General features: G+C 36.7%; 1 protein-coding gene across 8 annotated transcripts in view; it reads left to right on the forward strand.

Moving 5' to 3' along the window:
• Positions 1 to 17,115, forward strand: part of LOC123535828 (atlastin-2-like) — a 37,676-nt gene extending 20,561 nt beyond the window's left edge. Inside the window, exons 10-16 of one of the 8 annotated variants that reach the window (XM_053549512.1) lie at positions 559 to 615; positions 3,934 to 4,005; positions 4,304 to 4,735; positions 5,452 to 11,534; positions 12,404 to 12,479; positions 12,558 to 12,698; positions 12,832 to 17,115. In XM_053549512.1, coding sequence (XP_053405487.1) covers positions 559 to 615; positions 3,934 to 4,005; positions 4,304 to 4,735; positions 5,452 to 5,541 — 651 coding nt within the window. In that variant the 3' untranslated portion in view covers positions 5,542 to 11,534; positions 12,404 to 12,479; positions 12,558 to 12,698; positions 12,832 to 17,115. Of the gene's footprint in view, positions 1 to 558; positions 616 to 3,933; positions 4,006 to 4,303; positions 4,736 to 5,451; positions 12,222 to 12,403; positions 12,480 to 12,557 lie in introns of all 8 variants that reach the window. The other 7 variants (XM_053549500.1, XM_053549505.1, XM_053549495.1 and 4 more) reach the window with 7 other exon arrangements.
• Positions 17,116 to 17,797: the final 682 nt, after the last annotated feature.

Genomic DNA, 17,797 nt, shown 5'->3' on the forward strand with positions numbered 1-17,797 from the left:
TATAGGATTATACATATACAAGATTGTGATGATCGGTGTAAAGGCCTTGATAGCCAACCGGCTTTGAGTGAAGGAAGTGTGGTTCGCTTTCTTACATTGTTGTACTAGATGTGAAAAAAGGGTACTAAAAGCCTTCTCACTAGGCATTCAGCATTAAGAGGATAGTTCTGATACTGGTTTGTCCATTGTCAGTATACTGTGACTGAGTTGGGTATGATGTCACTTGTCTATTATGTGATATTCCAGTGAGGCAGCATTGTAAAGCTGGGCATGGCTCACTGGTACAAGTAGACACCATCATTTATATGACAGAAAATTTGCTGGAAAAGAAGTATATTTCTTCTTCCTTTATATTTAAGTGTTTCTTGACTGTTTAAACTCAGTCTAGTATGTGATACCAAATGAAATAGGGTATTGTACTAATGCAGAATTTAGCTTCTAACTAGTGTGGAAAGAAACTAGTTTTTAGGTGGACTTTCTATATCCCGGTGAAAAATCTTTCTTTATTTTGCTATTATTTGTACATTGGTTTGTATCCATTTTCTGATATTATTTCAGGCATACATCAAAATCTACCAGGGTGAAGAATTACCAGAACCAAAGTCCATGCTTCAGGTAATATATTAATCTGGTAACTAAAATCTTGGCTGCTTGTTTGTTACAATGTGATATACTGTGAAAGGATAAATGTTGTGGTCTAATTTGCATTGATTTCATGCTAGGCTTGTTATGGTCAAGAAATACAGAGCTTACAAACATTTATCTCTAAAATTTGTAATTCGCAAATACATATCCTGGCAAAATCCATGTGTTGTTGGTGTGATAATCTACTGATTAAGCTTTTAGAGACAAATCACTCTACATTCTTACCATTAGTAGCAAGGCCAAAATAGCTTTTAGCTTTCATTACATAGGAAGTGTTTTTAGCTTGAAGATGTAAAGAGTAGTGAGAGCTGTACAGGTCATCAGTGTTGCCATAGGTATCATGCTTTGGTTAAAGTTTTATGTGCAAGTTATATCTCGGTAACCATTGCATGTGTTACATTGAAACTCTCACCCAATGTTTCCCAGTTATCAAACCTACTGAAATAACCAGATTAGACAACTCTTGGTTGAATTTAATACTAATTATGGCCCTTTTTAGCTCACCTGAGCACTGCTCAGGATGAGTTATTGTGATCACGCTGTGTCCATCGTGCGTCCATCCATCTGTCCGTCATCAACAATTGTGTTTAAAAGACATCTCCTCCAAAACCACTGAATTGATTTTGATGAAACTTGGCATGGCTGTTCCTTGGATGATCTTCTACCAAAGTTGTTCAAACGGTTCCGCTTGGTTGCACATAGGGGCGGCCAGAGCTAAAAATAGAAAAATCTTCAAACAATATCTCCTCCTAAACTGTTGGTCCGATTTTGAATTAATTTCACACAAATGGTCCTTATGTCACCCTCTACCAAGATTGTTCAAATTATACCGATTCGTCAAAAATTTTGGCCCCCAGAGGGCGTGGTCACTTTTCCCAATATGTATATAGTAGAAACTTTAAAAATCTTCTTGTGTGAAACTGCTGGTCCGATTTTAAAATAATTTTATACAAATGGTCCTTGTGTGACCCTCTACCAGGATTTTTCAAATTATTTTGATTCTTCAAAAAACTTGGCCGCCAGAGGGCGTGGTCACTTTTCCCAATATGTATACTGTGAAATCATTTAATTTCGTTGGCCATAATTTCGTGGTTTTGGCCAAAATGGCTGTTTCGCAGGGACGTAAATTCGTGGATTTTCAATATTGATTTTGTAGAAAAAAAAAATTTCTACAGGGATTGATCTAGTATATCATTTTGTTATTACATGTGACACCTACACTTGTCAAACAGTGCTACCATGGATACCGAATTTGCAATCTACGCCGCGGGAGATTAGCGAGTGATCATGTGCCAATTAACGACTGCGTTATCTATAATTATACAACCCCTAATTTGCAAAACGTAATGGAACTGTGAAATATTCAGTATGAAAAGTCGGCGCAAATTAAAAAGTGTCAAAACTAGACTTTCGTCCGATTTTTTTGCAAAATGAATGCGCGTCTTCATCTAAAACTATAAGCTTGTGATATTTCCTGCCGAGAAATGTGTAATGTGAATTGGATAATAATGCATCGGACGCAAATCTAGTTATTAATCTATAATATTTAATAGTCTCAAAGTAATAGTAGTTTACTACGTGTCAATAAAAATAAAGGCTAGAGTAAAACATTGCAGAGCGGGCCCGAAAAAAGTCGAATAACAGCCGCAGAATAGTGTGGTTGACACGTGACGCTACGTAAAACTTCTTTTTTATGCCCCCGAAGAGAGGCATATTAGTTTTCAACTGTCCGTTCGTTCGTTCGTTAGTTCGTTCGTCACAACGTTAACTTTTTGCATGAAGGCACTTTACTCGCGAACCACTGCACCCAGGACCTTCAAACTTCACATGCTGATAGTACCTATTGAGTACACCATCCCTACTGACTTTGGGGTCACCAGGTCAAAGGTCAAGGTCACAGGGGCCAACGTTAACTTTTTGCATGAAGGCACTTTACTCGCGAACCACAGCACACAGGACCTTCAAACTTCACATGCTGATAGTACTTATTGAGTACACCACCCCTACTGAATTTGGGGTCACCAGGCCAAAGGTCAAGGTCACAGGGGCCAACGTTAACTTTTTGCATGAAGGCAATTTACTTGCGAACCACTTCACCCAGGATCTTCAAACTTCACATGCTGATAGTACTTATTGAGTACACCACCCCTACTGACCTTGGGGTCACCAGGTCAAAGGTCAAGGTCACAGGGGCCAACGTTATCTTTTTGCATGAAGGCACTTTACTTGCGAACCACTGCCCCCAGGACCTTCAAACTTCACACTTCACATGCTGATAGTACTTATTGAGTACACCACTCCTCCTGACTTTGGGGTCACCAGGTCAAAGGTCAAGGTCACAGGGACCAACATTAACTTTTTGCATGAAGGCACTTTACTCGCAAACCACTTCACACAGGACCTTCAAACTTTACATGCTGATAGTATTGTATGAGTACACCAACCCTACTGACTTTGGGGTCACCAGGTCAAAGGTCAAGGTCACAGGGGCAAACGTTAACTTTTTGCATGAAGGCACTTTACATGCGAACCACTGCACCCAGGACCTTCAAACTTCACATGCTGATAGTACTTATTGAGTACACCACCCCTACTGACTTTGGGGTCACCAGGTCAAAGGTCAAGGTGCTGCTGGGGCATTTGTCACCGTTAGTGACAGCTCTTGTTTACTATCTACTTTCACTTTGACGAGCATGTTGTAAACAAACCACGGGTAAATGTCTGAATGAAAGTCGGTTTTGTTCTGACGCATACCTAAGTTTATCGTTGATGGAGCCTACACGAAAGCTGCAAGTTAGTACTGCTGCATGCATACAACTACGGATTAGATCAGACGGCTATGGTGCCTTTTTTTTGTTGCGTACAACTTACATTATCGAGGGCACAATTTGTTCGTTGGGACTTAATTTTGTGGTTGAGCTGAACCACGAAATGCACGAAAATTAGTCCCCCACGAACAATAATGATTTCACAGTATAGTGGAAGCTTTAAAAAAATTTTGTGTGGAATTGCTGGTCCGATTTTAGAATAATTTTACACAAATGGTCCTTGTGTGACCCTTTACCAAGATTGTTCAAATTATTTTGATTCATCAAAAAACACTTGAAGCCTTGTACACAGGTGAGCGCTTTAGGGTCAATGAACCTCTTGTTTTACTTAGAAAATTCAGTTAAATTTTTGCTAATGATTCAATATGTACCTTTGGATTGAATGTTTAATGAAAATATATGCGCCTGGAATGCCAAAATATATAAAAGAAGGTCGTGTAGTTATACTATAATTTTGCAGGCAACAGCGGAGGCAAACAATTTAGCAGCAGTTTCAGCAGCAAGAAGTCAGTATATTAAAGATATGGAAGAGGTATTTTTTGACTTATAGAGAAATTACTTGTTTCTTCAGTGTTGGTGGGGGTTGTGTAAATTTTGCAATTTTCCATCTGTTTAATTTGATTTTACCCATATTATGTTCTGTCGATTTTTCAAAGACTTTAAGTACAGAATTGAGACATATCTGCTGTTTGAAGCCACTATTTGTGCATATGAAAGCACTCTCTTATTCTAAACAAATGAATTGGTGTTAATCTAGAATTTGTTTCTTTGTATTGTTACATAACATGGTATGTTCTGTTTAATTCAGTCTTCCCATTAATCCTACTCAGGTATGTGGTGGTGACAAGGCTTATATCCATCCAAATGAACTAGAAAAAGAGCATCAGCGATGTTTAAGACTCGCTTTGGACACTTTCAAAACAACAAAAAAGATGGGCGGCCCCGAATTCAGTCACACGTTTGAAGAACAGTTACGAAATGAAGCATTGAATCAATTTGAAAACTTTCAAAAGCAGAACGAAAGCAAAAATATATTTAGTGCGGCACGGACTCCAGCTGTTCTGTTTACGGTTATGATTGGGTGTTACATGATTGGCGGAGTGTTCAGTGTTATTGGACTTGAATCGATCGCAAATATTTTCAATTTCTCAATGATCATATTTTTGATGATGTTGAGTTCATGGTTCTATATACAGTATTCAGGAGAATACAGAAGTTTAGCCATACAAATTGATCAGATTGCGACAGTGATCTGGGATCATGTAAGTACTCACTAATTTGTTTGTAATTGTTTGGATTTAATGCCATATTTCAACAATGTTTCAGTTTTATATGGCGGACAGTTAACATTACCGGTGTTCGATAATTCTATTGAAGTATCAGCCTGTTCCTCCACAAGAAACTGGCAACTTCCCTTAAAAAAATCAAGAGGTGGAGTACAAAATTAATGATATATGACATAATATAGTTGCTTTCAGGTGCCTCACCTGGTGTTTGCTCTAGGCTGAAAGTGTTTGCAGTTTACCTATTGAGTTCACTGGATGAGTCAGATGTAAATACTATATATGAAAATGTCCATGATAAAAAAATATTGGCAGCAGTTTTACATCACAAATGTTTACAATATTTAGTGTTTCCAAGTCATTATGCCCCCCTTCTACTAAGGAGGAAGGGTATATTGTTTTGCAGATGTCGGTCGATATGTAGACCAATCCGTTTCTGGATGATAACTCAAGAACGCTTAGGCCTAGGATCATGAAACTTAATAGGGAGGTTGATCATGACCAGCAGATGACCTGTTTATTTTAAGGTCAATAGGTCAAAGGTCAAGGTCACATTTACCCAGAACAGTAGAACTTTTGTATACAATGACTAAATAATTTTTGTTCCTTGTGCAATTACTGAATGCATCAGGGGGGGGGGGGGGCATTTTTTTGTTCTACGAGCTCTTGTTTATTTTTGTATTCATCCATTTCAGGCTCTTGCCCCAATTTATGCACAACTTATGCAGCAGGGTGCCCAGTTAGCAGTGAGACAGGCAACACAGGCACGACCAAAGAGAGATTAAGATACACACAGGATGAAAAACTTGTTAAGCCATGCAAAAATCACAGTACAAGTACAAATTCAGACATTTACAGGGAAAGACATTTTCTTTTAATATTGCAGAATTTGTGAAAGAGAAATGAATACATGTCTCATAAAAGTTTTAATAACATGAAACAAATAATAGGACTGGTTTTGATAAATGATTCAGGTTATGACATAAGGCTAGTCTGTGTTGAGATTTTACATTTTCTGTTAAGTAATCTCAAATGGATAAATGTTAACCCTTACCCTGCTAAATTTCTAAAATGAACTTGTCCATCTTTCAATTTGGACAGTACCATTAACTGTTAAAAGGGGTGCTTACCAAAACGATACTGACTGAGTGGCAAACAGTGCAGATCTTGATCAGACTGCACGAATGTGCAGGATGATCATGATCTACACTGGTTGCAAAGGCAGATTCAGTCATGTCCAGCATGATAAGGGTTAAGGTTCTTGTCTAAGAATTATTGAGTAATCAGAGTTGACATGCAGTTACTAGTGTGACAGTTCTGCAGTAACAAATCATTTGAATGTATACAGTTATAAATTGAGATTTCAAATACTTGTAGTTTAAATTCTAATTTCAGTACAACACGTAGTTAAAACTGCAGTCTTGTCAATCAATTTTTCACCCTTTTGTTTCAAATTAAGAATAAATTATTCCAGTTCTAAGTAATTCTAATGATTATGTTTCAAAGTGCTAAACATAACACTTGCGTTTTGTGTAACCAAGAATATATTCACTAATCCTGGGCAAATTTATTGCTACGCTTTGCAGCCAGTGTCTTATATTGTTACTTTTAATATACTAAAAATACAAACCAATGTTTTTAATTTTAACATTTGTAGTGTGATTTAACCCATGAGTAAGAACCACCTCCAAAATACCAGTAAATATCAAATTTGGGTTCTCTTAAGCATTTAGTATTTGTAAACTGGTTGTATTGCATACTTTACATCACAGTTTTCCCAGAGATTATGACCATTTATCGTTCAGTTACATTTTATTTGGTGCATTTTTAGCTCACCTGTCACATAGTGACAAGGTGAGCTTTTGTGATCACCCTTCGTGTCCGTGCGTGCGTCAACAATTCCTTGTCTGCACGATAGTGGTTTCATTTATGACTTTATTTTAACCAAACTTGCACACAACTTGTTTCACCATAAGGTCACGGTTCCTTTCTTGAACTGGCCAGATCCCGTTATGGGTTCCAGAGTTATGGCCCCTGAAAGGGCCAAAATTAGCTATTTTGACCTTGTCTGCACAATAGCAGCTTTATTTATGATTTGATTTTTACCAATCTGGCACACAACTTGTATCACCACGAGATCTTGGTTCCTTTCTTGAACTGGCGAGATTCCATTATGGGTTCCAGAGTGATGGCCCCTGAAAGGGCCAAAATTAGCTATTTTGACCTTGTCTGCACAATAGCAGCTTCATTTATGATTTGAATTTAATCAAACTTGCACAAAACTTGTGTCACCATAAGATCTCGGTTCTTTTCTTGATCTGGCCAGATCCCACAATGGGTTTCAGAGTTATGGGCCCTGAAAGGGCCAAAATTAGCTATTTTGACCTTGTCTGCACAATAGCAGCTTCATTTATGATTTGATTTTAACCAAACTTGCACACAACTTGTATCATCACGAGATCTTGCTTCCTTTCTTCAACTGGCCAGATTCCATCATGGGTTCCAGAGTTATGGCTCCTTAAAAGTCCAAAATTGGCTATTTTGGCTTTTGCAGCCATATAGAGACTTCATTTATGGTTTTATTTGATACAAACACCCAACATATCTTCAACAACAATAAATCTTGGATTCCATGACAAATCAGATCCAGTCGTAGGTTCCAGAGTTATTTTATATCTGATTACCTCCCCTGATTGTAATCAAAATGGATTTATATCAGTAAGTACTTATAGGACTTATTTGAAATTTCATTATTGTTATTAGTTAGACAGAGACAATCAGGGTAGATAACTATGGATTGGTTTAATGTCAAATTACCTCCCTTTATTTCAAATTAAAATGGGTATATCTCCATAACTACTGAAGATACTGATCTGAAATTTCATTTATGTCAACAGATTTATTTGGCAGATCTTTCTTTTGTTCACTTACAATATTTATTTTTTTTAATTACTTCCCTTTTATGTTACTATAAATAGCTTATTTTAGTAACTTTTTTATTATTGGCCGTAGGGAAAAACCGAGACCACTTTTCTGTGGTACAACATGGATGGTACCTCCAATTTTTAGGTGTATTTTGACATATCTATACCTTGTAAGAATTTTTTTTTCTTTTTTGGTTAAATTTCTTCCCTTTGTTGTTCCTGTCCTTTGGACTTTGATATTTTACTGAGGACCTTCTTGTCCTCAAGTGCACTGATAACAGGTGAGTGATATAGGGCCATCATGGCCCTCTTGTAACATTATAGTATATGAAAGATTAGAAGGAAAAATAACACTCTTTTTCATTCTAAATATTCCTACAGTAATTGCTCGTTGCATCTGATGTGTAAAACAGTTAATGCAAGGAACTGGATGCACATCTATAAAAAGAAGCTAATCTCTGTTATATTGAATAATGTTTTTCTTTATTTCTTATAACAAAATACTTTGTTTATTTTATATGGCAGAACGCTTTTCAACTTTAGACCTACTATATTCTTATGTATATGTTTTTTTTTTTTATATATTTAGAAAAAGAAACTATACTCAATGGAAGAACATGTTGTGATGACCTTGCTGTTTTTCAGATATATACATCCATGCTGTACCATACCACTTTCTTATCAGTTATATAACATGCTTTATGCTACCAACATTATAAATTTCCAATTTTATTTTTAATCTCGAGTATCAAATGTATTTTGAAAGCTCAGGTCCAGTCAGTAATGCATAGTTAACATGGGGCATTTTGAACCTTGTGAAGATTGTATACAAATTCAGACACAAAGTGTTGTTTTCCTTTAAACTTTACCCTGCTAAATTTTTTAAAATGGATTGGTCTGTCACTCAATTTGGGCAGTAGCATTTGTTGTTCAAAGGGGTGTTCACTGAAAATTCACTGACTGAAAAGCGAACAGTGCAGACCATGATCCATGCAGGCTGATCTTGGTCTGCATTGGTCACAAAGGCAGAATCAATTGTTTCCATCAAGCTAAAGGTTAACCCTTACCCTGCTATATTTCTATACTGAACTTGTCCATCTTTCAACTTGGACAGTATCATTAACTGTAAAAAGGGGTGCTTACCAAAAAGATACTGACTGAATAGCGAACAGTGCAGATCATGATCAGACTGGACACAAAGGCAGAATCAATTGTGTCCAGCATGATAAGGGTTAAAGAAGAATGTATATAAAGTTTTTTTGTGCATATTATTTCATACAAACTATTAAAGCTGAAATAATAACATAATCGATTTATATTTTTCCAGATATTTCTCTTGTAATATCATTTATTTCTGTTAAAGAATAATTTTGATCAAAAGTAATCTGTAGAATACGAGAATATTACAATTATTATTAATTGTAAAATTTTAGAATATGTAGTAACAGTTACAGTGATAGGAGAGATTTTCTACAATCTAGTCAATAGATAGATTTTTACAATAATTTAAGTGCTATATTTCATGTTTATTTTTTGTCAGCCAAGCTGGGTAGAACTGGAACTATATGAATATTTACTATAGATATAAAAATATATTTAAAAAGTTAATAAAAACACCCTTCTATGATTAAAAACAAAAAATTATATAATTATGCTATTAATTACTCCATAACTAATTTCTCCATGATTAATAAATATTAAATGCGAAGCTAGACTTTCACTAAATAATTGTGTTTGTAAAGCATATATAGATAAATAAAGTTTAGTTCTACAAAGTGGATATAACCTATATGTTTTAATTTCGATTATGGATGTCTTTAATATCTTCAAAACCTTCTGTTCTTATATTGTTGAACAGAAAATAAAGAAAAAGAATACAGGAAGGCAAGCAAAACAAAATGTTTATCCTTGATACTGGTCTCTGTACAAATGTGAATAAAATTTAGGCACTCATAGGTTTTTCAATTTGCCTGTAGTACTGATATGATTAGTACAATGTTAAAGAGGGGTTTCATGGAAGAGTGGTTTTCCACCCCTGTTTGTATGATCTAAAATAACTTCTATAAACCAATTAGAACAAATACAGTTACTGTATTTTGCATGAAAAATAACAATAGTGAGAAGTAGACTGGTCTAAGATTTTAAGAGAATATTTATTTTCTCTCCTGTCTTCCATACACTTCAGCGATTTGATCTTGTACCTTGTCTTAGATATACTACATTCCCCAAATAGGACCATCCCAATACAGTTAATTGCTCACTATGATCCTTTGAATTGTCACACAGAAAGGGTCTTGTCTCGTCAAAGTATCTGAAATTCATATTTTTTTCCAGATTCACAAGATATGTTTTGTTTTCAAGCAAATACATATGAGCCGTGCCATGGGAAAATCAACATAGTGGGTGTGCGTCCAGCATGGATCCAGACCAGCCTGCGCATCCGCGCAGTCTGGTCAGGATCCATGCTGTTCGCTAACAGTTTCTCCAATTCCAACAGGCTTTAAAAGCGAACAGCATGGAGCCTGACCAGACTGCGCGGATGCGCAGGCTGGTCTGGATCCATGGTGGTCGCACACCCACTATGTTGGTTTTCCCATGGCACGGCTCATATGTGTGTGCATATTTGGTGTTCATTTTAAAGGAGTCTGAATAACTTTCAGTTTAACATAATTTTGAACACCATTTTTTACAAAACCTGAGTCTGTGAGATGGTCCCTTTTATCATGACATTACACATATAGTGGAGGACCCTGAAAATACTTTATTCTCAATTCACTCACTATTCATCTGTTGTAATTTCCATCAGATTTAAAACGTGTACAAATTGTAAATTTGTGTATGAAATATCTGTGTATTTAAATTTATTATAATTATGTTTCAAGATATCTATTTTTGTACTAACACCCCTTCATTTCCATACAGTAGACAATACCATGATCTATTTATTGTAGCAGTAAAATTTGTTTACCCAATGTTGTGAATTGTTATGTAACTTTCGCTTTTTCTTGGATAACTACATATCAAGAAATCATTGCACAAATTGATAGGAATTAACAGATATTTTTGTACCCCATTGTTTCAAAAAGTTTTATTGTGCTAATTTGTATTGGAGTTAGCTAGATATCAGAAATTTGACTCAAAATGCTATTTTGTGCATGTGCTTGACAGTGTCTTCAGATAGCCAGAATTTGGAGATAAACCTGTTCGAGGTATTGAGTTTCAACTGTATTTGTAACTGGATAATTTTGATACATAATAGCATAAGTATGTGTACAGCCTTATGCCTTTGGCTGAAGGTTACCGTGAAAGGTCACTGTGGCCAGTTGGTTAATGTTGCTGACTTCAAATTCTTCCCCCCTCACCATTGGGTTTGAGTAAGTTATCAAGCTTGGTTATGGAAGATTTATGGTTTTACCCAGTGGCCGGCCAATGCCTGAAATAAGGGAGGGCACCAGGGGTATTCCTCGACCATGAAAGCTAACAACAAAGAGTTGCTGTGAGGTATTCCTACACCATGAAAGCCAGCAAACAAAGAGTTGCAATGAGGTATTCCTACACCATGAAAGCCGACAACAAAGAGTTGCAGTGAGGTATTCCTACACCATGAAAGCTGACAACAAAAAGTTGCAGTGAGGTATTCCTACACCATGAAAGATAACAACAAAGAGTTGCAGTGAGGTATTCCTACACCATGAAAGCTGACAACAAAGAGTTGCAGTGAGGTATTCCTACACCATGAAAGCTGACAACAAAGAGTTGCAGTGAGGTATTCCTACACCATGAAAGCTGACAACAAAGAGTTGCAGTGAGGTATTCCTACACCATGAAAGCTGACAACAAAAAGTTGCAGTGAGGTATTCCTACACCATGAAAGCTAACAACAAAAAGTTGCAATGAGGTATTCCTACACCATGAAAGCCAGCAACAATGAGTTGCAATGAGGTATTCCTACACCATGAAAGCCAGCAACAAAAAGTTGCAGTGAGGTATTCCTACACCATGAAAGCCGACAACAAAAAGTTGCAGTGAGGTATTCCTACACCATGAACGCTGAAAACAAAAAGTTGCAGTGAGGTATTCCTACACCATGAAAGCTGACAACAAAGAGTTGCAGTGAGGTATTCCTACACCATGAAAGCTGCTGTAAGGTATTCCTACACCATGAAAGCTGACAACAAAGAGTTGCAGTGAGGTATTCCTACACCATGAAAGCTGACAACAAAGAGTTGCAGTGAGGTATTCCTACACCATGAAAGCTGACAACAAAAAGTTGCTGTGAGGTATTCCTACACCATGAAAGCTGACAATAAAGAGTTGCAGTGAGGTATTCCTCCACCATAAAAGCCCAACAACAGAGTTGCTGTGAGGTATTCCTCCACCATAAAAGCCCAACAACAGAGTTGCTGTGAGATATTCCTCCATCATAAAAGCCTAGCAACAAAGAGTTGCTATGAGGTATTCCGCCACCATAAAAGCCCAACAACAGAGTTGCTGTGAGGTATTCTTCCACCATAAAAGCCCAACAACAGAGTTGCTGTGAGGTATTCCCCCATAAAACCCATCAACAGAGTTCGTGAGTATTCTACCATAAGCAACAAGAGTCGTGATATTCCCCATAATGACAAAAAGTTGCAGTGAGGTATTCCTACACTGAAAGCCAGCAACAAAGAGTTGCAGTGAGTTATTCCTACACATGAAAGCTGACAACAAAAAGTTGCGTGAGGTATTCCTACACTAGAAAGCTAACAACAAAGAGTTGCAGTGAGGTATTCCTACACCATGAAAGCTGACAGCAAAGAGTTGCTGTGAGGTATTCCTACACCATAAGCCAGCACAAAGGTTGCATGAGGTATTCTACACCATAAGCTAACAAAAAGGTTGCTGTGAGGTATTCCTACACCATGAAAGCTGACAATAAAGAGTTGCTGTGAGGTATTCCTCCACCATAAAAGCCCAACAACAGAGTTGCTGTGAGGTATTCCTCCACCATAAAAGCCCAACAACAGAGTTGCTGTGAGGTATTCCTCCACCATAAAAGCCCAACAACAGAGTTGCTGTGGGGTATTCCTCCACCATTAAAGTGCAACAACAAAGAGTTGCTGTGAGGTATTCCTCCGTCATAAAAGCCTAACAACAAAGAGTTGCTGTGAGGTATTCCTCCACCATAAAAGTGCAACAACAAAGAGTTGCTGTGAGGTATTCCTCCACTATAAAAGTGCAACAACAAAGAGTTGCTGTGAGGTATTCCTACACATTAAAAAAGCCCAACAGACAGTTGCTGTGAGGTATTCCTCATCATAAATACAATAAAAAAAAAGAGTTGCATTGAGGTATTCCATCATAAAAATCCAAAAATGAAGTGTTACTGTGAATGATATGATGAAATGAGTTAAAATGGGACAAGCTTAAAGAATTCACACAGTAGTAAAAGTTATTTCATCTTCAACAGAACCGTAAAGGTAATGTAATGGAGAATTCAGACAAGTTACCTTTTTACATGACTTTGTGTAATATTTCTTGATTTGTAGTAAATTGCATGCTTACCTATTTAAAATGTTTATTGTTCAGTGTCGTAGTGAATCATGGTTTTGTGTAGAACAAGGGATTGTGGTTACTAATTGTTCAAACCGTTGTTTAATATTTAAAGTTTCGTCCTTCAGAATGTTGAAAGTCAGTACATGTACAAGTAATTCAGCTTAAGGTACCGGTGAAACGTTTTTCTTAAATATTAAGTAAGTGAATAAAATAAGTTTAAGACAATTCTGTATGATTTAGAAATAAAAGATTGTATTAAGGTATGGGACCCATAATGACAATTGTCAGTTTCTGTTCGATTATGTATTCTTTGTATGAGATTTAGAAAGTCTGAAGTTGTTATGAAGAACAATTTTCTGTTAGGCCTATTGATGCTGGAATCGCCTTTGGGAAATACATAACCACACAGAAATTTCTGATTGTCCATACAGGTCCACTACCTTAAGATGTATGTTTGAAACAAGTCTTTTGTAAAGTTGATAAGACCTTGTTTTTTCAAAAGAAAATTTAACCTATATAACACATTGCAACATAAATTTGACATTAATAGAAAGTATCTGCATTTATTTATTAACAGGTAACATGACTGTAATTTTAAAATGTTATCTTCATAACGTACATGTAAAATGCAGATTTCTGTATTAATGATAGTGATTTTATCAACAAACATGCATAACACCGTAAAACTACAAATTCTTGTGTAGAAAGAATCTAAAACAGGTTTATTTCAGTTCTGTCATTTATCAAACTCTTTGTAACTATTCTTGGGTACTAGGGTCTTACAGGTTCAACTACTCTTGACTGCCTATTTATTGCAACCCTGGAAGCATTCTTTGTTAAAAAGGAAGTTTCACTTGTCAGGTTTCCATTTTTCTTTGCAGTACTCCAGTAGAAATACGTGCTTAAGAAATGTGTAAATACAATAAGCTTAATATTTATGCTGTTTATAACTGGTGCACATATCTTATTGTTAGTTGCTCAGACTCGATAGTAGATGCATTTTAATGTATTTTGTTGCTTAGAAAATTTGTAGGACAAACTTACTTTTAGTTTCAACCATTTTAATGTGCCAAAGTTATCCTCCCAGGTTTTCATGTGTTGTGTATGTGCAGTACCATGTCAAACTTTTTTGTTGTTTACAGATAAGTGCTATTTGTCTTCTGTCTGAAGAATTTCTAAGTCTTGAGTATTCGCAGATAACTTGGAGTGAGGTGAGGTTAAAATGAATACATATGTGACCAGTAGTTAATTAAAAAAATGTTGCATATATACCAGTATGTTACCATTTGGGTGTATTAGAATAATATATATGGGCATTCACAGGGGGTGGGGAGTGCACCTCGTCACTCCTTTTACAAGAAAGCATCTCCTGGTATCAGTGATTTAACTTTTTGTGCAAGATTTCACTACTTTCAATTATATACAAGACTAAACTTGAAAATTGTTTGTAAATTGATTGCATAGTATCTCACTTTTTCTTTATGAATGTTAAATATTTGTTTCTCAGTATAAAATATCAGCTGTTAACCCTGAAAGAGCTCTCCGTGGCCAAGTTGCCTGTCATCTCAGTGGGTCCAAGCCCTGCTAGAATCATCGTGTGACAGCCATCTGGCTGGCTTTGGAGAGGTCAGTGGTTCTACCCAGGTTCTTGTCCCAGTTTGAAATAATGCCCAGAGGGGCACCTGGGGTCTTTCTCCACTGTGAAGTGCTGGATAGTTAGTCGATAAAATGACATAATTGTGTCAGTGTGACAGACATAAAATTTATTGTGAGAGAAGTCTGTTCATGAGCTGAATTTACCAGATTAGATATAACAAGAGAATAGCACAAGACGAATCTACATAATACTGGTTCTCTCATGAATCATAGTTATTGGGTACTCATGAACTTAACTTTCTGTTTTCTTAAGCTTGAAGGGTTAATTAGTCCCCTACTGGTTGAAAACCAGTTTCGGGGACTATAGGAATGCACTTTTCCGTCATTCCGTCATTCCGTCTTTCCGTCATTCCGTCATTCTGTCATTCCGTCCGTCCGCAATTTCGTGTCCGGTCCATAACTCTGTCATCCATGAAGGGATTTTAATATTACTTGGCACAAATGTTCCCCATGATGAGACGACATGTCATGCGCAAAACCCGGACCCCTAGCTCAAAGGTCAAGGTCACAGTTGGAGGTCAAAGGTCAACAGGGCTTTTTTCCTGTCCGGTCCACAACTCTCCCATCCTTGAAGGGATTTTAGTATTACTTGGCACAAATGTTCCCCATGATGAGATGATGTGTCTTGCGCAAATCCCGGACCCCTAGCTCAAAGGTCAAGGTCACAATTGGAGGTCAAAGGTCAACAGGGCTTTTTTCCTGTCCGGTCCATAACTCTCCCATCCATGAAGAGATTTTAATATTACTTGGCACAAATGTTCCCCATGAGGAGACGACGTGTCATGCGCAAAACCTGGACCCCTAGCTTAAAGGTCAAGGTCACAATTGGAGGTCAAATGTCAACAAGGCTTTTTTCCTGTCCGGTCCATAATTCTCCCATCTATGAAGGGATTTTAATATTACTTGGCACAAATATACCTCATAATAAGACGATATGTCATGCACAACTTTCAGACCCCTAGCTCAAAGGTCAAGGTCACACTTAGCAGTCAAATGTTAACATAGCATGAACAGGGTCTGTTTCGTGTCCGGTCCATAACTCTGACATTCATTAAGGGATTTTAATATCACTTAGCACAAGTGTTCCCCATGATGAGACGACGTGTCATGCGCAAATCCCGGACCCCTAGCTCAAAGGTCAAGGTCACAATTGGGGGTCAAAGGTCAACAGAGTTTTTTTCCTGTCCCGTCCATAACTCTGCCATCCATGAAGGGATTTTTATATTACTTGGCACAAATGTTTCCCATGATGAGACGACACCCAGTACCCTAGCTTAAAGGTCAAGGTCACACTTTGAGATCAAAGGTCAAGAGGATTTTTTTCCTGTCCGGTCTATAACTTTGTCATGCAAAGCAGGATTTAGATATCAGTTGGCACAAATATTCCCCTGGATGAGACATGTCATGCGCAAGAACCAGGTCCCTAGGTCTAAGGTCAAGGTCATATTTAGAGGTCAAATGTCAAATTCAAGAATGACTTTGTACGGAACATTTCTTCTTCATGCATGGAGGGATTTTGATGTAACTTGGACCAAATGTTCACCACCATGAGGCACCCTTGTTTTTAGAATTACGTCCCTTTGTTGTTACTATAAATAGATTTAATTGTAACTTTTTTATTACTGGCGGTAGAGAAAAATCGAGACCACTTTTCTGTGGTACAGCATGCATGTTACATCCAATTTTTAGGTGTATTTTGACCTATCTCTACCTGGTAAAGAGTTTCTTGTGGACTTATATTATTATTTTTTCTTTTTTTTTTTTTTTTAAAGATTAATTTCCCTTTGTTGTTACTATAAATAACTTACATGATAACATTTTTATAATCAGCCAAAAAAATTCAATATGAAAACAACTGTGGGTTTTTATATATGCACATTTTAATCCAAGTGTGTTGTTATAACATATTGTATATGTAGTACAATATTGTTTATACATCATTGACAGATATCAATTCATTATGTTATACTGCAGTAGAGAAAATTAGGTGCCTTCCAGTAGGGGACTTTGTATTGCATGGCAATACTTCATTCACTTGTTTCTCTCTGTTTCATATTTTGTACTTGTCTTGCTAAATAGTGTTACGCAAAATCTAAATGATGTACAGTAAACACACATATTTATATTGAAAGATATTTAAATTTCGGGATATATGTAAATTTTTGTAATACAATAATGTACTTAAAATTGTCATTTTTCTGATTATTTGAAATTTAGAAGAAATATAAGATGGTTGAAGGAGAATATGTTGTTGTACTTCTTTTCCCTTCTGTGTGCTATTTTAAGTTCCACTAGAGCACAGAGTGCTCAAGGTGAGCTATTGTGATCACAGTGTGTCTGTTGTTCGTATCTGTGTGCCGTCAAAAATTTGACCTTTAAAACTCTAAAGGTCACAATTTCAGCCCAAACTTCATGAAACTTGGTCAGAATATTTCTCTCAATAAAATCTTGGATGAGTTGTTTTGGTCATCTGTGGTGAAAAACTGGGGTCACTGTCAGTTGCAAAACCTTGTTAACATTCTAGAAGCTACATTTTTAGCTCGACTATTCGAAGAATAAGTAGAGCTATCCTACTCACCACGGCGTCGGTGTCACACCTTGGTTAAGTTTTTCGTACCAGTCCACATTTTGACAAAGTCTTTTGAGATAAAGCTTTGAAACTTTCAACACTTGTTTACCATCATCATGGCCAGTTATAGGCAAGAGCACATAACTCCATCAAAGATTTTGGCTGAATTATGGCCCCTTTTGACCTAGAAAAAAGGGTAAGTTTTTCGTACCAGTTCATATTTTGACAAAGTCTTTTAAGATAAAGCTTTGAAACTTTCAACACTTGTTTACCATCACCATGGCCAGTTATAGGCAAGAGTACATAACTCCATCAAGGATTTTGGCTGAATAATGGCCCGTTTTGACTTAGAAATCT

This window comes from Mercenaria mercenaria, chromosome 1, assembly GCF_021730395.1.
Source record: "Mercenaria mercenaria strain notata chromosome 1, MADL_Memer_1, whole genome shotgun sequence".
Lineage (NCBI taxonomy): Eukaryota > Metazoa > Mollusca > Bivalvia > Venerida > Veneridae > Mercenaria > Mercenaria mercenaria.